At 31.7% G+C, this 25,950-nt stretch overlaps 1 protein-coding gene across 2 annotated transcripts in view; it reads right to left on the reverse strand.

Annotated features, from left to right (window-relative positions):
• LOC142339665 (uncharacterized) overlaps positions 1-23,651 on the reverse strand; it is a 45,866-nt gene extending 22,215 nt beyond the window's left edge. For both annotated transcript variants that reach the window (XM_075389868.1, XM_075389867.1), the window contains exons 1-2: positions 22,795-23,651; positions 4,831-6,216 (exon numbers count right to left, since the gene is read on the reverse strand). In XM_075389868.1, coding sequence (XP_075245983.1) covers positions 4,831-6,216; positions 22,795-23,569 — 2,161 coding nt within the window. In that variant the 5' untranslated portion in view covers positions 23,570-23,651. The remainder of the gene's footprint in view (positions 1-4,830; positions 6,217-22,794) is intronic.
• Positions 23,652-25,950: the final 2,299 nt, after the last annotated feature.

Raw genomic sequence — 25,950 nt, forward strand, 5'->3', positions numbered from 1 at the left:
ATTATCCAGAATATATATATTATATAAAATATATAGAAATTATATAGAATATATAGAATTATATAGAATATATAAAATTATATAGAATATATAGAATTATACAGAATATATAGAATTATATAGAAAATAGAAATTATATAGATAATATAATTATATAAAATATATAGAATTATACAGAATATATAAAATTATAGAGAATATATAGAAATTATATAGAATATATAGAATTATATAGAATTACATAGAATATATAGAATTATATAGAATATATAGAAATTATATAGAATTATATACAATATACAGAATTAAACAGAAAATATAGAATTATATAGAATATACAGAAATTATATAGAATATATAGAATATATACAATATATAGAATTATATAGAATATATAGAAATTATATAGAATATATAGAATTATCCAGAATAGAATTATATAGAAAATATAAAATCATATAGAATATATAGAATTATACAGAATATATAGAATTATATAGAATATATAGAAATTATATAGAATTACATAGAATATATAGAACTATATAGAATATATAGAATTATACAGAATAAATAGAATTATATAGAATATATAGAAATTATAAGGAATATATAGAATTATATAGAATATATAGAATTATATAGAATATATCGAAATTATACAGAATATATAGAATTCTATAGAATATATAGAATTATACAGAATATCTAGAATTATATAGAATATATAGAAATTATAAGGAATATCTAGAATTATATAGAATATATAGAATTATATAGAATATATCGAATTATACAGAATATATAGAATTATATAGAATATATAGAAATTATATAGAATATATAGAGAATTATATAGAATATATAGAATTACACAGAATATACAGAATTATATAGAATACATAGAATTATATATAATCTATAAAAATTATATGGAATATATAGAATTATATAGAATATATAGAATTATACAGAATATATATAATTATATAAAATATATAGAATTATATAGAATATATAGAAATTATATAGATTATATAGAATTATATAGAATATATAGAATTATACAGAATATATAGAATTATATAGAATATATAGAATTATATAGAATATATAGAAATTATATAGAATATATAGAATTATATAGAATATATAGAATTATATTGAATATATAGAATTATACAGAATACATACAATTACATAGAATATACAGAAATTATATAAATTATATACAATATATAGAATTATACAGAAAATATAGAATTATATAGAATATACAGAAATTATATAGAATATCTAGAATTATATAGAATATATAGAAATTATAAGGAATATATAGAATTATATAGAAAATATAGAATTATAAAGAATATATCAAATATACAGAATATATAGAATTATATAGAATATATAGAAATTATATAGAATATATAGAGAATTATATAGAATATATAGAATTACACAGAATATACAGAATTATATAGAATACATAGAATTATATATAATCTATAAAAATTATATGGAATATATAGAATTATATAGAATATATAGAATTATACAGAATATATATAATTATATTAAATATATAGAATTATATAGAATATATAGAAATTATATAGATTATATAGAATTATATAGAATATATAGAATTATACAGAATATATAGAATTATATAGAATATATAGAATTATATAGAATATATAGAAATTATATAGAAATATAGAATTATATAGAATATATAGAATTATATTGAATATATAGAATTATACAGAATACATACAATTACATAGAATATACAGAAATTATATAAATTATATACAATATATAGAATTATACAGAAAATATAGAATTATATAGAATATACAGAAATTATATAGAATATATAGAATTATGTAGAATTATACAGAATTATATTCTGTATAATATATAGAATTAAACAGAATATATAGAATTATATAGAATATATAGAATTATATACAATATATAGAAATTATATATAATATATAGAATTATATAGAATATATAGAATTATATTGAATATATAGAATTATACAGAATACATACAATTACATAGAATATACAGAAATTATATAAATTAAATAAAAATACATAGAATTATACAGAAAATATAGAATTATATAGAATATACAGAAATTATATAGAATATATAGAATTATGTACAATATATAGAATTATATAGAATATATAGAAATATATAGAATATATAGAATTATACAGAATAGAATTTATATAGAATATATAGAATCATATAGAATATATAGAATTATACAGAATATATAGAATTATATAGAATATATAGAAATTATATAGAATTACATAGAATATATAGAACTATATAGAATATATAGAATTATACAGAATATATAGAATTTTATAGAATAATATAGAATATCTAGAAATTATATAGAGTATATAGAATTATATAGAATATATAGAATTATATAGAAAATATAGAATTATATAGAATAAATAAAAAATTATAAAGAATATAGAATTATATAGAATATATCGAAATATACAGAATATATAGAATTATATAGAAAAAATAGAAATTATATAGAATATATATAGAATTATATAGAATATATAGAATTATACAGAATATATAGAATTATATAGAATATATAGAATTATATAGAATATATAAAAATTATATGGAATACATAGAATTATATAGAATATATAGAATTATCCAGAATATATATAATTATATAAAATATATAGAAATTATATAGAATATATAGAATTATATAGAATATATAAAATTATATAGAATATATAGAATTATACAGAATATATAGAATTATATAGAAAATAAAGAAATTATATAGATAATATAATTATATAAAATATATAGAATTATACAGAATATATAAAATTATAGAATATAGAAATTATATAGAATATATAGAATTATATAGAATTACATAGAATATATAGAATTATATAGAATATATAGAAATTATATGGAATATATCGAATTATAAAGAATATATAGAATTATACAGAATATATAGAATTATATAAAATATATAGAAATTATATAGAATATATAGAATTATATAGAATATATAGAATTATACAGAATATATAGAATTATATAAAATATATAGAAAATATAGAATTATGTAGAATATATAGAATTATATAAAATACATAGAATTATACAGAATATATAGAATTATATAGAATATATAGAAATTATATAGAATATATAGAATTATATAGAATTATACAGAATATACAGATTTAGATAGAAAATATAGAAATTATATAGAAAATATAGAATTATACAGAATATATATATTATATAAAATATATAGAAATTATATAGAATATATAGAATTATATAGAATATATAGAATTATACAGAATATATAGAATTATATAGAATATATAGAAATTATATAGAATATATAATTATATAAAATATATAGAATTATACAGAATATATAAAATTATAGAGAATATATAGAAATTATATAGAATATATAGAATTATATAGAATATATAGAATTACATACAATATATAGAATTATATAGAATATATAAAAATTATATGGAATATATTGAATTATATAGAATATATAGAATTATACAGAATATATAGAATTATACAGAATATATAGAATTATAAAAAATATATAGAAATTATATAGAATATATAGAATTATATAGAATATATAGAATTATACAGAATATATAGAATTATATAAAATATATAGAAAATATAGAATTAGATAGAATATATAGAATTTTATAAAATACATAGAATTATACAGAATATATAGAATTATATAGAATATATAGAAATTATATAGAATATATAGAATTATATAGAATTATACAGAATATACAGAATTAGATAGAAAATATAGAAATTATATAGAATATATAGAATTATATAGAATATATAAAATTATATAGAATATATAGAATTATATAGAATATATAGAATTATACAGAATATATAGAATTATAAAGAATATATAGAAATTACATAGAATATATAGAATTATATAGAATATATAGAATTATACAGAATATATAGAATTATATAAAATATATAGAAAATATAGAATTATATAGAATATATAGAATTATATAAAATACATAGAATTATAAAGAATATATAGAATTATATACAATATATAGAAATTATATAGAATATATAGAATTATATAGAATTATACAGAATATACAGAATTAGATCGAAAATATAGAAATTATGTAGAATATACAGAATATATAGAAATTTATAGGATATATAGAATTATATATAATATATAGAATTATACAGAATATATAGAACTATATAGAATATATAGAAATTATATAAAATATATAGAATTATATAGAATATATAATTATATAGAATATATAGAATTATATAGAATATATAGAAATTATGTAGAATATATAGAATTATATAGAATATATAGAATTATATAGAATATATAGAATTATACAGAATATATAGAATTATATAGAATATATAGAAATTATGTAGAATATATAGAATTATATAGAATATATAGAATTATACAGAATATATAGAATTATATAGAATATATAGAAATTTTATAGAATTATACAGAATATATAGAATTATACAGAATTATATAGAATATATAGAATTATATAGAATATATAGAATTATACATAAATTAGAAGAGGATTATTCTGGCGTTTCAAATGCTCTCGATTTAACATATTTATATAAAGCATTGGGTTAATTTTCCAGCTTATACCAAGGAAACAATCACATCTTGACAACCAGTTTGTACTAATTACCAAACACTCACTAACCATTCATATATCCACCACCATTGACTTTCACATCCAGGTTCCGCTCATAGCCTTCAACGTAGACACCTCTTGCACCGGATGTATATATTTTTGTTTTAACATCATTTGAAGTCTCCCGAACTCCAATTCGCTCCAACTTCTCCGGTTCCTGAGTGTCTTCAAAAGTAAGCCTAGAGTTGCTTTTGTACAAACCAGAATAATCACACGGAACTTGATCAAACTTGTCATATTTATTCTCGTTTTCACTGAAATTTGATTTGAATTTCGATCTGTCAAACGCTTTTGCGAAATCCTTGTCATTCTTAGCAATCGTTGTCCGATCTTGACTAGCTTTCGCATTGTCATCAACATCGTCGTAATTTTCATCTAACTCATAATATGCAGTTCTGCTCAGCGGAGGTATTGGAGATTTAGAGGCTGACAATACACTGTATGTTGATGTTTGTGACAAAGCGGACTTAGCGCGTTCTGATTTGAAACTTTCACTGTGTGATCCAACATCACCAAAACTGTATCCGTTGAGTTTTTCTGTTGAAAACGCTGATAATTCACCGCTTCTCTCACCACCAAAGCCCGATTCATTTTTGGTTGTCTTGCCTTCATACAGACTTTGACTCGGATCATCAATTTCATCTCGCGGAGCCGCAAATCTTATTTGTGATGAACGCTCATTTCTATCACGAAGAATCTCATTTTCGTTTTCTCCGTTAACCAAACTTGAATAAATATCACGGTTCAACGTTTCAGTGTTCGGACTTTCGCTTGCAAGTCTTGCATCGCCATAACCCTCAAATATCTCGAAATGACTCGATTGCTTTTCAATTTTTGGTCTGTAATCTGATATTGAGGGAAATTTCAGTTGCTCAAATTCATTTTCGGCGTTTAACGTAGAAGGCAGAGCATAAGGCGGGACCACAATTTCAACTGGCTCAATTTCCCTAGGAGGATGATAACCAAAAGCGTCCATCATGCTTTGTGAGAGCAAACTTTTGTCATTGACAGAGTACAAGCTAACTTCTGTTTCTTTTTTACTTCCATTCTGAAGCACACCATTGGCAACCTTAGAAGCACCAAATTTCAGATCCTCATAACCGAGAAACGTTTTATCGCGAATAATTTCAGGCTGCGTTTTCTCTTGTGAGGAAAAGTCATTCAGTTTATTATTCGACAATTGTTCATCTTGCGTAGATAGCTTCGAATCATTTAGAGCTAAAGTGCCCAGGTCAAGTTTCAAAAAGTCTGCAATTTTGTCAGATTTATTTTTCGGTGTTTCGTTCACCAGTTCCTCTGTGGCGTCATTACTGTTTACCAATTTTCCCTTCAAAAGTGGAGTGCTGGTGAGCTCTTGCGGTGACACAGTTTTAACTGTGGAATAGCCGGACTCATCTAAACAAATTGTTTCTCCTGGGCACAGTAAAATAGCTTGGTTAAAAGAGTTAGAGTATGATATCCTTAATTGAGTAGTTCTCGAACTTCAATAAACAGAAATTAATTTAAGAGTGAATAAGTTATTAGTGATCAAAAACTTTTCCACGCATATGAACAAACAAAATTATCAATCTTTCAGCTTTTGATTTGCTGATAAACTTAGAAAAAAAAATATGACACACAGAAAATTTTAACTGTTTGCAACCACAGCACTGCCCTTCAGTTGGCTCTATTTACCACCAATAAATAATTAAGAATTTAGCTAGACGAGCCTGAACCCTGAATGTTTACTAATTAACCCTATAGATCAAAGATTAAAAAGAACAATCAGATATTACAGCTAAGTGTCAACAAAACGCATTAATTTTGTTGAAGCCAGAAAGAGGAAATTTATATCGATGGCAACTAAAACCTCAAAAAGAACAGAAGGAACTATTGATGAATTCATTCAGACTAAAAATCAGACCGACAAAGACAAATTTTGTCACCGAAAACGGCAAAAACCAGAAAGGACACATATAGAAGGAACAATTAATCAATATATTCAAGATTAACTAGAAATCTGTAAACTAACAAAATTTGTCAGGAATGAAAAACCAAAAAAACCATCGCAAAGAAAGGAACTATTATTCAATTTATTCAGAATAATTATCCAATCTGTCACAACTCAATAACATATTGACAGCATCACAAACAATGCGGAAAACCAGAAATGTCGCAAAGGAATGAATAATCAATTTATTCAGCGGAACTATAAAAAGTGTCACGCTTCAATGATAAAATTGCATCACGATAAACGCCGAAAACTGGAAACGGCTTATAGAAGGAACCAGTAATCAATATATTCAGATTAACTAATAAATCTGTCAATATATGAAATCTGTCAGGATTGAATAACAAAATTGCATCAAGAAAAACGCAGAGAAACATAAAAGGTCGATTAGAAGGAACTATTAATAAAATTATTCAGAGTAACTATGAGATCTGTCAGGATTCAACAAAAGACTTACATCACGTACAAAATGGAAACCCAGAAATCTTGCATAGAAGAAACTATTCTCGAATTTCAATAAACGGAAATTAATTTAAGAGTGAATAAGTTATTAGTGATCAAAAACTTTTCCACGCAAATGAACAAAGAAAATTATCAATCTTTCAGCTTTTGATTTGCTGATAAACTTAGAATAAAAAAATATGACACCCAGAAAAATTTAACTGTTTGCAAACACAACACTGCTCTTCAGTTGGCTCTATTTACCACCAATAAATAATTAAGAATTTAGCTAGGCGAGCCTGAACCCTGAATGTTTACTAATTAACCCTATAGATCAAAGATTAAAAAGAACAATCAGATATTCATTACAGCTAAGTGTCAACAAAACGCATTAATTTTGTTGAAGCCAGAAAGAAATGCAGAGGAGGAAATTCATATCGATGGCAACTAAAACCTCAAAAAATTTTAAACAGAAGGAACTATTGATGAATTCATTCAGACTAAAAATCAGACCGACAAATACAAATTTTGTCACCCAAAACGGCAAAAACCAGAAAGGACACATAGAAGGAACTATTAATCAATATATTCAAGATTAACTAGAAATCTGTAAACTAACAAAATTTGTCAGGAATGAAAAACCAAAAAAACCATCGCAAAGAAAGGAACTATTATTCAATTTATTCAGAATAATTATCCAATCTATCACAACTCAATAACATATTGACAGCATCACAAACAATGCGGAAAACCAGAAATGTCGCAAAGGAGTGAATAATCAATTTATTCAGCGGAACTATAAAAAGTGTCACGCTTCAATGATAAAATTGCATCACGATAAACGCCGAAAACTGGAAACGGCTTATAGAAGGAACCAGTAATCAATATATTCAGATTAACTAATAAATCTGTCAATATATGAAATCTGTCAGGATTGAATAACAAAATTGCATCAAGAAAAATGCAGAGAAACATAAAAGGTCGATTAGAAGGAACTATTAATAAAATTATTCAGAGTAACTATGAGATCTGTCAGGATTCAACAAAAGACTTACATCACGTACAAAATGGAAACACAGAAATCTTGCATAGAAGAAACTATTGATCATTTTATTCAGAGTAACTATGAAATGTGTAGGATTCAATGATACAATTGCATCACGAACAATACTGAAAGCTAGAAACAACTTATAGAAGGAACCATTAATCAATATACACAGTAATCAATAAATCTCAAATTATGAAATCTGCGAGGATTCAATGACAAAACTGGATAAAGAAAAACGTAGAGAATCAGAGAGATGACACATGACATTTTGATGAACTTATGAAGAACAACTATGAAATCTGCCAGGATTCATTATAAATGCATCACCAACAAAGTGGAAACCCCGAAATCTTGCATAGAAGAAACCATCGATCATTTTATTCAGAGTAACTATGAAACGTGTCAGGATTCAGTGATGAAATTGCATCAGGATCAACACCGAAAGCTAGAAACATCTTACAGAGGGAACCATTAATCAATATACTCAGATTAACCAATAAATCTGTCAATCTATGAGATCTTTCCGGATTCAATAATGAAATCTCATTAAAAAAACGAGGAGAATCAAAAGTTGCACAGAAGAAACTATTGATCATTTCATTCAGAGTAACTATGAATTTAGTCAGGATTCAATAATACAATTTCATCAGGAACAACGCGGAAAACCACAAACAGAAGGAATTATTGGTCAATTTATTACGAGTAACAATAAAATAAGCCAGTTTTCGAATATACAAGTTAATCACGATCAACGCCAAAATCAGAATCAGAGCATAGAAGGGACTATTAATCAATATTTTCAGATTAACTAAAAAAATTCTCAATCTATAAAATCTGCCAGGATTCAATAATATTGCATTAGGTACCTGTAGAATCAGCAGCGTCATATAGGAGTAACTCTTAACGATTTTTTTCACAATAACAATGTCAGGATTCAATGATACAATTGCATCACGACAATCAGCAGACAATTCATCTAAATAGCTGCTGAAACCACAAAAATATTGGTTATCCGAATTTTCGGTATTTGAAATAAAAAAACTCGATAAGTAATATCAAATTTGCTTTCAAAATGGTTTCTTAAATCAAAAATAATCCATTTCAGCATTGTGAAAGGAACCGCAACCAAAAAATCGTATGAAATTTTGTTATCTGAACTGTTAATTGCCTCATTTAAAGTAGCCATGTAGACGAAGACGAGAATTCTTAACGTTTGAGAGATGAAAATCAATCACAGTTTTGTTGGAGACTTACATTGGATATTTACCAATTTTTTTCTGCAATTAAAAAATTAACAAGTTGTAGCAAAGAGCAAGCCCTCGACTTAAAAAAGGGCACATCGAGAACTTAAAGGAACAATATTCTAAAATTGACTGCCTAACGACAACTGTAGTACAATCACCTAAAGGCTACATTAAGACAATTGGTTAGTTTCAGAAAGCCATACAAAAAAAGAAGGCAGTAAAATCCAAAGGTTGGCTGCTTTAACAACCGCACAATCGAAAAACTTCTTTTCAAGAATACATTAATGATAATTCATTTCGGAAATAAATAGGTCAAAAGCTTGATTAGCAGAGAAACCAACTGAATGCAATTCTGTTTACTAATTTTGCCTCGTAGCGTTCAAGAGACAAAAAGAAAATGGGATTAAACCAATATTTAGTAAAAAACTGCTTACCTCAAACTCTCTTATACGCCATTTATAAACTAAAATATCAGTTAAAATTGTTTTTATGAGAAATAACATCACGTTACACATTCCACTCGCAAAGCTCCGAAGATCAACACAAAAAACAAACCCCTAAAAGGAAACCAACGAGCTAGAAGGTCTTACCAATTTTAGCCACAGTTTCTTACTCTTAGTCCAGATATCGCTTTTCTATTGTTTCCAAGATTTATGCAATAATTAGCAACAAGTCAAGACCAGCAAATCTCTCAATTAAATTCTCGCCAATGTACTACCCATTTTTAGAGGCCTCTGGTTATTGAAACTCCATTTTAACAAGTCTGGGCAAAAGAAATTATAAAAAATGCAAATAACGCAATTGCTTTCTCCATTCGGCAGAGAATTTTTTTAAAAAAAAGATAAGATTAAAAAGCCTTCAATTCCTTGCCGAAAAAATTATAGACCACCTCTAGACCACCTCTGACCACCTGAAAGCCAAAAAGCACCCAAAACATAACCAAAGCTCGTATACGGGTTTCTAAAATTGAAACATAAACCACTAACACCGAGCGAATGGCTCTCAAACGACCGACAAGCGGTTGGCTTTGGTAGTGTTTTGAGGACAAGAAGTCAAATGGTTAGATGAAAGGTCAGGCACAAATTCGGTGGTATATATATGTTCGAAACTAATTGTTACAATTGTTTAAGTTCGACAACAATAAAATTGTCTATTTTTTACTCTAACAAGTCAAATTCTCAAGGGAAAATCCGGTAGTACGTAAAATTGCAATAAATAGACGAGCAGGATTAACAAAATTGCTAGAACTATCGTCTCACAGCAATTAAACTGTCAAAATTCCTGCCTCAAACATTTTTCCACCCGTAGAGGTAGGTATAAATTATTGGCCCTAAGTTAGAATCCATTAGTCATGCATTGTCTGCGGAGCTTCAAAATAAATTTGACACTGAACTAGTCATATGTCAACGAAAATTCAACAGAATCTTAAAAATCTTAAGAAATCACAAGAAATCTTACAAATCATTTCTAGAAATCATATCCATCAGGTCATCAGAAAAGAGCCGCAATTGCTTCACATAAATACTCGGAATTAAAAGAACTGAAGAAAAAATTGATTGCATACAAAACTTTTATAAGTTTGTGCTATTTTGATCGGATTTCGCTGCTAGCCATACAAATTCTTAATGGTATTCTAAAAGGATACCGTAATTCATATCGATAACAATAAACATTAGACTTGATAACTAAGATTAATTAGAACAAAGTTCAAACAAGGAGCATCTAAATCTGGGTTTACGGAATTATCTTTTCATGACTATCCCATTCACTTATCCCTTTTCACTTCTTAATTAGTAAAAAATAAGTTATGCAAAGTAGAACTTCTTTAAGCTCAGGAGTCCAAAACCAAATGTAGGCTGATAAGATTTGCCCATTAGCTCACGCACAACCTTTGGAAATAACTTTATTGGACACTTAAACTAGAGAAACTAAAAAAAACAAATTACAACCACACAATAAAATTTTTTTATCTAAAAATACACTACTGATAATTTATTTCGAATATAAATAGGCCACTAAAGCTTAATTATCAGAGAAACCAACTGAATGTATTTCTGTTTCCTATTTTTGCTTTTGCTTAGTAGCTATCAATAGACAAAAAAGAAATTGGAAGCAAACCAATTTTTAGTAAAAATTGCTAATTTTACATCAAACTCACATATAGGCCATTTATAAAATAAAAAATATCAGTTAAAATTGTTTTTATGGGAATTAACATCACTTTACACATTCCACTCGCAAAGCTCCGAAGATCAACACAAAAAAAACCCCCAAAAGGAAATGAATGAACTGAGAAGACGTACCAACTTTAGCCACAGTTTCTTACCCTTAGTCCAGATATTGATCTCCTATTGTTTCTGGAAATAAAATTTATTGCTTTCTCACGAAACTAAGAAATATGCATTAAAAAGCAACAACTCAAGACCAGCAACTCTCGCAATTAAATTCTCCCCAATGTACTACCCATTTTTAGATGCCTCTGCTTTTTTAAGTTCCATTCTTAACAAGTGTGGGCAAAAGAAACTATATAAAAAAGCAAATAACGCAATTGCTTTCTCTATTAAGCAGAGACTTTTAAAATACTTAAAAGATGTACACTGCAAGCCTTCGATGCAAAAAAAATTATAAACCCCGTCTAGATTACATTGACCGCATCAAAAAACTAAAAAGCACCGAAAACAAAACCAAAGCTTGTATACGGTTTTCTAGAATTGAAACATCAACCACTAACACCGAGCGAAGTGCTCTCAAACAACCGACAAACAGTTGGCTTTGGTAGTAGTCAGTGATGCTAGCACTAAGCGAGTGGAGTGAGGGGATTAGGGATCGGAGGCGCTGCGAGTGCTGGATGTGAAGGGAGAAGAAACAGAGGTGGAGTGGTGAGGATGGGCTAGATGGGGGTGATTCATGTCCTCAACAGTTCCGGTGAATCCCTTACTTAGAGGCTATAACTAAGATTAATTCGAACAAAGTTCAAACATTGAGCATCTAAAACTGAGTTTTACGGGTTTATCTTTTCATGACTATCCCATTCAGTTATACCTTTCCACTTCTTTATTAGAAAACTACTATTTATGGAAAGTTGATGATGAAAGCTTTCGAAGCTCAGGACCCCAAAACCAAATGGATGTTGCTAAAATCTGCCCATTAGCTCAAGCACAACGTTTGAAAATAACTTTTTTAGACACTTAAACACAAGAAAAAAAAACGAAATATGAAACCGCACAATCCAAAATTTCTTTTCTGAGAACACATTACTGACAATTTAATTCGAAAATAAATAGGTCACCAAAGCTTGATTATCGGAGAAACCAACTGAATGTAATTATGTTTCTAATTTTTGCCTCGTAGCTTTCAAGAGACAAAACAGAAAATGGAAGCAAACCAATATTTTGTAAAAACTGCATATTTTACATCGAACTCTCTTATAGGCCATTTAACAACTCAAAATATCAGTTAAAAATGTATTTATGGGAATTAACATCACTTTACACATTCACCTCGCAAAACTCCGAAGATCAACACAAAAACAAATCCCCGAAAAGAAATAAACGAGAACTGAGAAGACGTACCAACTTTAGCCACAGTTTCTTACCCTTAGCCCAGATATTGATCTCCTATTGTTTCTGGAAAAAAAACCTATTGCTTTCTCACTAAACTAAGAAATATGTATCAAAAAGCAACAACTCAAGACCAGCAACTCTCGCAATTAAATGATCTCCAATGTACTACCCATTTTTAGATGCCTCTGCTTTTATAAGTTGCATTCTTAACAAGTGTGGGCAAAAGAAACTATATAAAAAAAGCAAATAACGCAATTGCTTTCTCTAATAAGCAGAGACTTTTAAAACACTTAAAAGATGTGAACTGCAAGCCTTCGATTCCTTGCAAAAAAATATAAACCCCGTCTAGATTGCATTGACCGCATCAAAAAGCCGAAAAGAACCGAAAACAATCCAAAGCTCGTATACGGGTTTCGAAAATTGAAACAAAACCCACTAACACCGAGCGAAAAGCTCTCAAACGACCGAGAAGCGGTTCGCTTTGGTTTTAGTCTGTGATGCTAGAATTAGGCAAGTGGTGTAAGGGGATTAAGGATGGGAGCCCCTGCGAGTGCTGGATGAGAAGAGCGAGGGAACAGGTGGAGTGGTGAGGGTGGGCGAGTTGGGGGGGGGGGGAGGACTCATCTCATCAACAGTTCCGGTGAATCGGTTAGAGACTAGTAAAGCGTATGCCACCAAGAGGGCAGCTCAGTTACTCAATGACTTCCGGGTGTTTACCATTCATCCCGTTTTTGAGGACAAGTTAAATTTAAACTTTCAGATGAAACGTCAGGAGAAAAATCGGTGGTATATATGTTCGAATCTAAATGTTACAATTGTTAAGTTCGACAACCAGTGAATTTGCGCTGTCTAATCTTTCAAAAAGTGAAATTGTCAAGGGAATATCCAGTAGTACGGAAAATCGCATTAAATAGACGAGCAGGATTAATACAACTGCTAAAAATATCGTCTGACAGCAACTAATTAAACTGTCAAAATTCCTACGTCAAAGATTTTCCCACTGGTAAAGGTAGATAAAAGTTATTGGCCTTAAGTTAGAACCCATTAGCCATGAATTGTCTTCGGAGCTTCAAATTAAATTTGACAATGAAGTAGTCACATGTCACCAAAAATTCAATAAGAAATCTGAAAAACCATTTCAAAACCCTATCCAGCAGGTCGTCAGAAAAGAAGCTTAATTGTTTCCCATAAATCCTGGGAATTGAAAGAACTGAAGAAAAATTTGATAATACAAAAAATGGTATAATTTCGTGCTATATTGATTCGATTACGCAATTAGCCATACTAAATCTTAAAGAAAAATAAAGGGATTGATATCGATACCAAAAACATTAGACCTGATAACTAAGATAAATTAGAACAAAGTTCAAACAAGGAGCAAACTGAGTTTTACGGGTTTATCTTTTCATGAATATCCCATTCAGTTATCGCTTTCCACTTCTTCATTAGTAAAAAATAAGTTATGGCAAGTTGAAGCTCAGCAGCCCAAAACCAAATGAAGGCTGCTAAAATCTGACCGTTAGCTCACGCACAACCTTTGAAACTTTTTTATTGGACACTTAAACTCGAGGAATTAAAAATCACAAAATACGACCGCACAATCAAAAAAATTCTTTTCTAAATATATACTACTGATAACTTATTTCAAAAATAAATAGGTCACTGAAGCTTGATTATCAGAGAAACCATCTGTATGTAATTGATCCTATTTTTGCCTCGTAGCTTTCAAGAGACAAATAAGAAATTGGAAGCAAATCAAAATTTAGTAAAAACTTAACTTTACATCAAACTTTCCTATAGGCAAGCTATAAACTTAAAATATCAGTTTAAATGGTTTTTATGGGAATTAACATCACGTTACACATTCCACTCGAAGCCCCGAAGATCAACACGAAGAACAAATCCCTTAAAGAAAATCAACGGTCTGAAAAGTCTTACCAATTTTAGCCACATTTACTCTTAGTCCAGATATCGTTTTGAAAATAAAATTTATTGCTTTCTCACAAAACAAAGATATACGCATTAAATAGCAACAAGTCAAGACGAGCAACTCTCAATTAAATTTTCTCCAATATACTACCCATTTTTAGAGGCTTCTGGTTTTTGAAACTCCAATTTAACAAGTGTGGCAAAAGAAATTGTATAAAAAAAGGCAAAAAATCGCACTTGCTTTCTCTATTAAGAAATATTTTATAAAATATTGAAATGATATGAAAAGAAAGCCTTCAATTCCTTGCAGAAAAATTTAAAGACCCCTTCTAGATTCCACTGACGCATCAAAAAGCCAAAACAGCACTGAAAAAAAACCAAAGCTCGTTTACGGTTTTCTAGAATTGAAACATAAAACACTAACACCGAGCGAAGTGCTCTCAAAAGACCGACAAGCAGTTGGCTTTGGTAGTAGTCAGTGATGCTAGCATTAAGCGAGTGGAGTGATGGGATTTAAAATGGGAGCCGCTGCGAGTGCTGGACGAGAAGGGTGAGGGAACAGGTGGAGTGGTGAGGGTGGGCGAGTTGGGGGGGGGGGGGGGGCTCATCTCTTCAAACAGTTCCGGTGAATCGCTTACTTAGAGACTACTAAAGCGTAAGGTACTAAGAAGGCAGCTCAATTACTCAATGACCTCCGGACGTTTACCATTTATCCCGTTTTTGAGGACAAGTCAGACGTTTACCATTTATCCCGTTTTTGAGGACAAGTCAAACTTAAACTTTCAGATGAAAGGTAAGGAAAAAATATGTGGTATACATGTTCGTAACTAATTGTTACAATTGTTAAGTTCGACAACAAGTGAAATTGCGCTGTCTAATCTTTCAAAAAGTCAACGGAATATGCAGTAGTACGGAAGATTGCATTGAAAAGACGAGCAAGATTAATACAACTGCTAAAAATATCGTCTGAATGCAACTAATTAAACTCAAAATTCCTACCTCTAACATTTTCCCACTCGTTAGGGTAGGTAAAAGTTATTGGCGTTAAGTTAGAACCCATTAGTCATGCATTGTTTTCGGAGCTTCAAATTAACCTTGACAATTAAGTAGTCACGTGTCACCAAAAATTCAACAAGAAATCTGAAAAATCATAACTACCAGGTCGTCAGAAAAGAGCCGCAATTGCTTCCCATGAATCCTGGGAATTAAAAGAACTGAAGAGAAAGTTGATCGTATAAAAACTTTTATAAGTTCGTGCTATTTTGATCCCATTTTGAAGTTCGCCATACTAATTCTTATAAGAAAGATACCAGGATTGATATTGATACCAATTAACATTAGACATGGCAACTAAAACTAATCAAAACAAAGTTCAAACAAGAAGCATCTAAAACTGGGTTTTACGGGTTTATATTCTCATGACTATCCCATTCAATTATCGCTTTCCACTTTTTTATTGGTAAAAAAATAAGTTCTGGTAAGTTGATGAACTTCTTGAAGCTCAGGACCCCAAAACCAAATATAGGCTGCAAAAATCTGCCCATTAACTCGCGCACAACCTTTGAAAATAACTTTATTTGACACTTAAAGTCGAGAAACTAAAAATCTATAATAAAATTAAAATATTGTGAAAATCGCTATAAATTATGCTTAAGCTGGCATTACAGATAATTATAATTCAGAAAGAGTGTCTTGAAAAGAAAACTGTCTAGCAAAACAAATTTTGATGCAAAACTACGGTCAATTAATGACCCTTTCAACAAACTCACAAAAATGCAAAATGAGAAAACAGGTCTGGGCACAGAATCTTACCTTTTCTTTTTCATTATAGGCCATCCCCGTAATTTCAGCACACTAGGAAAATAAAAGCCAGCTTGGGTCCTCTGATGACACTTATTGCCCACTGAGTTTGACCTGTTTATCACATTTTGAAATCTTAGTCATAGAAAAGGGGAGTCAATTATAATTCAGAAAGAGTGTCTTGAAAAGAAAACTTTCTAGCAAAACACAAGTTTGATGCAAAACTACAGTCACTTAATGACCCTTTCAACCAACTCACAAAATTGCAAAAAAATGAGAAAACGGGTTTGGGCACAAAATCTTACCTTTACACCTTCATTATAGGCCGTCCCCGTAATTTCAGCACACCAGGAAAATAAAAGCCAGCTTAGGTCCTCTGATGACACTTATTGCCCACTGAGTTTGACCTGTTTATCACGTTTTGAAATCTCAGAATCATAGAAAAGGGGTGTCAATACATCTTCTAAAAAATATATAGTTCAAAGAAAGAATGTCCCTAGATTTAAAAAAAAAGACTTGAAAAAGACTAGAAATTGATTTGCAAAAAGCATTTAGAAAAAAACCCGATCAAAAAACTTGGAAAAAATTGACAACATTTTTCAAATGGCCTCACGTGTACAAAAACAAAAATCATAATTGAGAAAGTGAAATTTTGTTCAAACATCGACTTCTCACTCTAAGAATAGCAGGAAAAAATTTCACGACGCAGAACCCATCGATTTTTTGATGCACTTTGGTTCGGCTCGCCTAAAATCACGACTCCAATTTTACTTCAAAAATGTGTGAACAATTTAAAAAAACAGCCGGAAGAATTGCGGAAACGATTCCAATTCATCGCCTAAAAACCTAGGAAAATTGAATTACTTTTTCATGTAGTACAAGTACACATACCATGAAACAATTTAATCCATGCAATGAAGACCATAAAAAAGCTCACACGGTAGTAAGCAACTAATAAGCACTAATTGACACTAATAAGCTCACAACCATCTCTAATTTTCAAAAGAAAAAATAGAACAGCATGAAATGAAAGCTTTCCCAAAAACGCAATTTCAATTTTCTTCAGCAATTCAACTTAAACACGCATTTCACTTCAACAAAATTTCCGATCAAAAAGACAAAGTCAAATGAATTCCGGAAACGAATAGGAGATCGTCTCCAATAAAACAATCCTTTCGATGAATTGATATCTAATAAAATCAATAGAACTAAACAAAAGAGTAAGAACAAAATAACAAACCAAAACAAACTAGCTTAAAATTAAAGCAAAGCAGCCGTAAAGTCTTCATATGAGCGTAAATTTATATTAATTTCCCATGAAATTCAAAACATATCAAATCAAGCCTACGATTATAACTACAGCTAATTCAAACCTTTTAACTGAAGAAAGCAGTCAAAAACTGCCGGAAAAAGCCACACGCGAACAAAAATTTCGCTGGGTTCTCGAAAACAATGGTATGATAAAACTGGATAAAACAAAATTGGTTTAAAAAACTTTGCATGAACTTTCTCTAAAACAGAAATCTATAACGCCACTCCGAGTCTGAAAAAGACAGCTCCCCAAGACAATTCAGGGCTGGGGCACCACATTCTTTGAATTAAAGCACCAATACCATTCAGCATCTTTGGTATGATATTGTGTTGAGTTTTGCTTGGTTGGGGAAATCATGGTTGAAATCATTTCTAAGTTCAGTCGATTCTCAGAAAGTTTTCTCGCGATCAGCCTTGTGCCCACAAATCATCATGGTGCCCACGTAATTGAGTATTTGCCTTTTATTTGTTCCCAGAAACCCTCACAATCGGGTTTTCAAAATTTATTATCCCCACAATCGGGTTTTCAAAATTTATTATCCCCACTCATTGGGTGACAAAGAAATTCGTGCACAGCAATAACTGGGCAACTAAAATTGGGTGAGCCAAGACTGTAAATTAACCCTTGTGGGGCTGAGGGTTTTGTCGAAGGAATGAATCTCATAACAGGGGATCTCTGGCGATCAGCATTTTGGCTGAACCTCTCATTCAAGTCACAGACTCCTTGAGATAACCGATTGTAGGCAATTGATAAACCAGCTGGTTGAAAGTTTCGGTTATTGGCAAGCAGGGCTATACGTTTCAAAGTTTTTCGAACCAAAACTGAGAAGCCCCCGAAAGATTCAAACGCGCGTGGTACAAACTGGATACCTATTTTGGCACATTTTTGGGTATATTGTTCATATTTCCTATCTTCAGCATTTGTCAGGGCAAAACAACACCTCGCCGCATCTGAAATTAGACTGGGCTGCAGTGGGAAAGTTATGGTTACGTCTAATGCAGATGGTTGTCCAGCTGACCAGCTGGGCAAGTATATGTCTCCTGGCCTTGAGTTATTATCTGGAAACAAATTTTTCTGTTCGAAGACGGGTGATAAGTTTGCGGTCGAGCAAGCAGCAAATACACTATCCCTCACTCTATCGTGCCGCGATATCATATCCCCCGACAGCTTAAAGCGCGATCACCCAGCTTGTCCAGTCTGCCGTTTTGACAGTAAGGGCATTTTCGTCCCTCAACGTATAACGGAACACCAATTCGATACTTCAATGCGGCTCTGAATCCATTTGGCTGAAGGTGAAGGCCCAGACTAGGGATTGGAGGTGCGGAAAGCCAGGCACCCGATTGAGGCAACGTTAGTGAAAGCAAACGAGCTTTCTCCCGATTTGAAATCTGATTACCAAGAAGGTCAGAAAAAGCAGCATCGTCAAGTGCCTCCTGAATCTTGTTTTGTGCATATTGGCTAATTTTTAGATTCTTCAGTTCTTCCACTGTTTCTTTGAAAATTTGGTTGCTACTTAAGCGTCTGCCTGTGAAACTGACCCAACAGACGCCGCTTTCAATTGGTCAACTGCTTGTCTAATACCAACTCCAGTTTTGCTTATTGGTAGACACGCCTGCTTCCAAGCGTTGTCACTTATAACGGTGCCTAACATATTCTCAAATGTTGTTCTCTGAAGGTTGTCAAAATCCTGCAAAATAACAGATGATTCGTCTGACGGAGTGTTACATCGCAGGGAATATACCATCTTTGGGGCACCAAGACAGCTTCGAAGAACTCCAAGCGCACAATGTGAGTAGTCTAGATACGCCAGGTTGTCGAGCAGTTTTTCGATTTTGTTGACTCTTTTTCTCAAAGATGCAGCAACAAAGCTGGGATTGCCGATGGCAGCGCCCAATATCTTAAGTCCTTCTTTGCTAATTCTCTTTACTCTGTTATCTATAGTGTTCAGATCAACGGTTGCCCAAAGATCACTTTCTATTCTGACCTATAAACCGCATCCTTTAACCAAATTTGTCGACAAATTCAATGCTGTGCAAAGTTGTTGCTGGGTACCAGCAAGGATGCCATCATCCAAATACCAATTATGCTGTACTAGATTTGGTAATTTTGTTTCAATTTCTTTAATGATTGGCCACAGAGCTAGTGAAAACAAAAGCGGCCCCAAAAGATCCCCTTGTTGAACTCCCGATTGGCTACTTAAGTCTGTGTTGTTAAAATGCAAATGACTGTTGTGAGTAGCAAAAAGTCGCAAGAAGGGCAAGACTGGGTAGGAATTTTGCGACCGCTTCCAAAACCTTGCTTCTTTTTACTGAATTGAAGGCATTTTTGAAATCAAGCTGAAATATTCCGGAATTTTTATTTTTGCAGTTTTTCAAAGGAATCTCTTGTTGCATGTACTATGCCCTCAGCACCACCCTTGACTGCTACTCAAAATTGTTTTGTGTTAAATAGATCAGCAGCTTCTGAACTCGCTTCACGAGCTATGCATTTAGCAATAAGACTTCCCCAACAGCATTAGGACGGACCCCATCTTTCACATTTTTCAAAGCAATTAGTGTTGCACTAAATAGTATAGGAGCAACGAATTCGGCTAAGTTGACTAATTTTGTTAAACTAGTGATTGCTCGCTTTGATTGATCAGGGGCACCGCAGTTTACTGCATGCAGCAGATAGTCAGGATACATTTTTGACGACCCAGCTGCAGTACATTTGGAGAAGGACTCGATTTGGGAGAATACTGATGCCTCGTCAAATTGAAATGCATTCGTGTTAGCATCTTGATAAAAAAAATTCGTGATCATGTTGCTTTTCCTTAGGGTGGAGCTTTTTAAGTTCATTCAACGTTGCAGCATTGTCAGGTGCGACGCCGTCAGAAGACAGGACTTTCGCTGCCCTCCCAAACTGCCCCTGCAGGCAAAGAGATTTCGCGCGGCATGCTAAAGCGTCTATTGACTCATTGCTAGTTTAATTTGACTGCTTCATTGAGGCCGCCTTGTACCACAGTGCAGCATAATCACCTGATTTTCATCGCTCAAGTCTGCTCAACAACTGTTTCTCTTGCTGCTGCTTGTGTTTCTTACCCCCACGATTAGACGCGCGTAGAACACATTTGCTCATTGCAAAGTTTTTTCCAATTTTCTAACGATTGCGCGTGTGAAATGCAAGCATCGATAACGGATGTTAGTAATTCTGACCATCTCATCCGAAACTTTAAAGGAATGAACCTTAGGGTAGGGATGTGCTTACTGCTGATGGTTTCGAGATCTGGGAGTTCATTTAGATTTATATCTGCTGCAGCTAGATTTGGTGAACTCGCGGATTGCACAATCTTGTCTATCCGCTTCGCTAAATCGCGTGGTATCTTTTTCACTTTAGACAGTAAAGGCGTAAATTTCGAGTAGGCCCATATTGATTTGGAGCACATCATCTCATCGAAGTTCGGTCCCCACTGGTCATATCTAATTGTTTTTCCAAGATGATGTTCGATAACAGATATCTGGTACATTTTATCTTTTTTGTCGGGGTAGAAAAGTGTTGTTTTGGGGGCACTTGAAAACAGGAAGCGGTGTCATCAATTATTAAATTATTCATTTGCTGTGTCAGTCCCAAAGATAAATTGCATTGTTTTGCCCCCTGACTAAGCTCTGTAGTATTGTCAGTCTCAGCTAACAAAACCTTCTTGCTTTCTCTAGTTTTCATAACTGTTAACAATGAATGCGCAATTGCCTACCAAGTTTTTTTTATCTCACCAGATAAAAAAGCTAGGGCGGGGGTCGTTTTGGTTAGATCTCACCGGTTTGAGGTCCACACAAGCTGCTGAAGAACCACTACATAATTGATTTACTCACGTACACAGTGCTTCTGATATGATAAACAGCAAAAAAAAGTTGGTGGGGGATCAATCTAGTGTACTCAAGATTCGGTGTGGAATTTTCGTCTTGCTAGTTGAAATCAAGGAGGAACTTAAGCGCACATGGATTAAAAAGGCATTAAAAAGATTAAATAAAAAAACTAATCATCAAAAAAGAATTATCTTTGTTGCGCAGCCAAGAAAAAAAACTCACCAATGGAAAAATTACAACAAAACTATTAAATTGTCAGGTCCACAAGAAGGCTTCTTCGTCACATCAGAACAAATGAAAACTTCAATATTATAACGCGATATACATAAAACGTACAACTTTTGGTAACTAAAAAATGATCACCTCAGGATATTTTTCTGTCTTGGCAAAAACAGGGTTTTTAAAATTTGTATGTTGCACTTCCATGAACAGATGGCCTGTTTCAAAAGAACTTTTTCGGAGTTCAACTTGGTGTCAGAAAAGAATACACAGCATACATTATTTTCCAGTGCATAAAAAAATATTAGAAAAACTAGATATCATAATTATCTAACCATGATAATTTTAAATAATTTAATTGCCACGATCATGCCTTGATATGCAGTACCAGGGACTTGATATGCAACTATCATCCACCCACGAGTTCAGAATGTCGGGTTAAGTAGAGCAAAAAAATTTTTGTAATACCCACTGCTTTTTTTGTAATCGGACTCAGACCAAAGTAAACTATTTCGTTTTAATGAGCTATAAGGTCATTGGGTATTTTGGCATTGGGCAAAATGACATGTAACGATTCAAACTTACACTGCATAGAATTGCACCGAGGAGTGAAGTTGATGTTATACTTTGATGCCACTGAGAATAAATCTCTCTTAGCCGAATTCTCTCTACCAACGCCGTCACCCCCATCCACTTCACTTTCTGATCTTAATTCACTTTCAGATTCTTTTATAACCACGTCTGATGACAATTTGGGCAGCACTGAATGCTGATATTTATCAATTGTTAAGGCACTACGTTCGGATGCTCGTCGATAGAAATCGTTATTTGAGTCCGCTGATATCTTAGAATTGAAATTGCGCAAAATTTTCAGATCTATCTCGCCTATTTGATAGGAATCTGATTTCTCTTTTGTTGAGTAAGTTGGATGATTTGATTTAACATTCGCTGGTGTTTTGTTTTCAGCATCATAGTTAGTCGCCAATTTTGAAACGTCTTGAGTGGTAGATTTAGTGACCACTAAACTACTTCCATTTGGCTTTATTACATTTTCCGCAGCTACAACGCTGCTAGGGTAACTGAAATCGTCAATCAAAGACAACTTAATACCACAACAAAGTCTTTCATAACTCAAACTTCCATTAACTGAAAATTTTTCCACAGATTCCAGAACCCTTGCTGTGTCCAAGCCTGCTGTGTGCGTTGGGTCCTGCTCGCTATTTTGACTGTTACCATTCCAGCTTTCTTTCAATTGGTTTAATTGAATTGACCCGCTTTCATCAGGGTCAAGTTTGGCGAAGAGTGTTTTGAGAGCTGTAGCCAACTCTGGTCTCAAAGTTGACGCAATAGATAGAGACATTGTTTGTTAAACATGTAGGTATACTATTTGATTACTTCATGATTTCACATTATTATTCTGAATAAATCGTCACCTCAGACATATAAGACACAAAGATTAAGGACAATTTTTTGAAGTAGAAATTACTGTTTTTGGCTATCGGAATATACGCGGAATATGGCTATCTAGAGTTGATTTGTACTACACATTGTAACAAGTGGCTCTAGTAATGGCTAGCGGTGACCGGACAATAGATCGAAAGGACAAATGATCGAAAACAGAAGAATTGGGACAATAAATCGAAAATTAATCTCTGTTCTTATTGGTTGAAGTTAAGCATTATTTGCGAGCTGCAAAATAATTACCACATTATGGCCATGCCTCGCGAGCCATGGCCATGCCTTAGCGGCCCGTGGGACTTGATATGAATCTATCAAAACCGAACAAAATATCACAACAGAAAATAATATATGCAGTATAATAAATGAGCGCTCAAATCTGATTGGCCAATACTCAATTGGAATAATTTAATTTTCGATCTATTGTCCCAATTTTCGCTTTCGATCTATTGTCCTAGCACCATGGCTAGCTCCAACTTATATTAGGTAAAGTGTACAATTATCAAAAAAGTGCATTAGTCTTTTCAATCATTTAAAAACTTGGAAAACTTAATGGGCGTAGGGTGTGGTGGGTTGGGGTATATGTAGGAACCAAGCCCCATTATTTTGTTAATGTTTCAATTGCAAAAATCTCCTTTTCCTCGGTATTATTTGTGTTAGCGTAAGTAGTAATAAGGGCTGACTAGAGGAACAACGGGGGGGGGGGGGGGGGGACGGACGTTTTGAGCAACGTCATTTTTATAACGGCGTGGGACGCCAATTTTTTTTACCAAATACAAAAATCGTCCCCCCTACTTTTTTTTTAAATTTTAATGAATATTCCGGTGCTTTCTTTTCAAATAATCGTCTAATTTATACATCGGTGCTGTGAGTTTAGTTCATTTTGTGAAAGAAACCGATGTGTCAAATTAAAATTACTTCCGATAATTAAAACAAACATTTTCGAACTGTACGTTCATCGTCAGGTTAAAACTGTTTTAAAAATTGTTAAAAGACAAAATGAATGTATTTACATTAGTCTGAGACCACACTTAAAACAATTCTAGGAACTGTTCTAAAAAATTCTATCGAAAATTTTTCCTTATATACAATATTTAGGCTATTTACAACTCATATTTACATCTGTCATCAATTTATTTAAAAACATTCCTATTCCGGATTCTTAGATTTTGGCCATGTTCTTGTATTTATAGGGTTATTCCGAATTTGCCCTAAACTTAAGTATCCATCTTGTGGAGGTTTCATTTTGCAAACTTTTGCAAAATTCCAGCCATTTTTGTTTGATCTTTTGAGCTGCTAGCCAGTGCTTGTGTGTTTGTTTAGCCGCGCGTTTTAAATTCGTTACATTTCATAGCAATTAACGCTACTAAGGCAACAAAATGAAACCATATAGTGACCACATAACATAACTTAGTCATAATTAACCTATTTCTTAAAAAAATATGCAAGAATTTGCAGTTTTTATGCAAACATCTTTATTTTCCGCCGCAAAGATGAAAAGAAAATTTTTTGATAACTTACAAAGGCCGTATAGGGGGTTAAAAGGGTAGCAATTTTACTCGTTTTGGCTAAATAAAAACATATAAGTCCCCGACTGCAAACTTTGTGTCGTCCGTTCCGTTTTCTGGTTCTAGAAATTCATTTAATGTTATTCCTCTCTGCAAATAATTGACACTCTTTCTGGAAAAATACTCTCAGTGTTGCTATTCCTTATTAAATAATCGTGACTTTCTAAATGCAATTGATATTATGATTTTTTATCTTTAATTGAAAAGCATGTTTAGGAAATTGACAAAAAAGCTGAAAAAACTGGTGGTTTCCATAAAGTTAAGATTCAGCACAAACCGGCAGGCATACACTTCCTATAGGCAATTTCGGTATATGCTATAGTAGCCGCCCTTGCGCATTACTCTGTCTTTGGCTAATTGAGGATGGTACTTGGCTAAAATGCAAAGTTAGAAGCTAAATTGTTAAGTAGATTAACCTGAAGACAAGTTGGTTTGAATTGATTAAGATTTAATAGAGTCGTTATCACTGATGGTAAGTTTGGTGTTCAAGGAATGATTTTAATCATCGCTTTGGTCGGTAGCCAATATCGGTTCTATCATTGTGGTAAATTAACCAAGTCAAAATCTACATGTCAGTTTCGTTTTTTTTGCTCGAAGCCCGAGCTTTGTCTATTCACAGGTCTCGAAAAGACAACTGATTGAAAACAGAAGATTTAGGACAATAGATGGAAATTAATCTCTGCTCTTATTGGTTGAAGTTAAGAATTATTTGCGA

This window comes from Convolutriloba macropyga, chromosome 5 (assembly GCF_964194025.1).
Source record: "Convolutriloba macropyga chromosome 5, txConMacr16.3, whole genome shotgun sequence".
NCBI classification, from domain to species: domain Eukaryota; kingdom Metazoa; phylum Xenacoelomorpha; order Acoela; family Convolutidae; genus Convolutriloba; species Convolutriloba macropyga.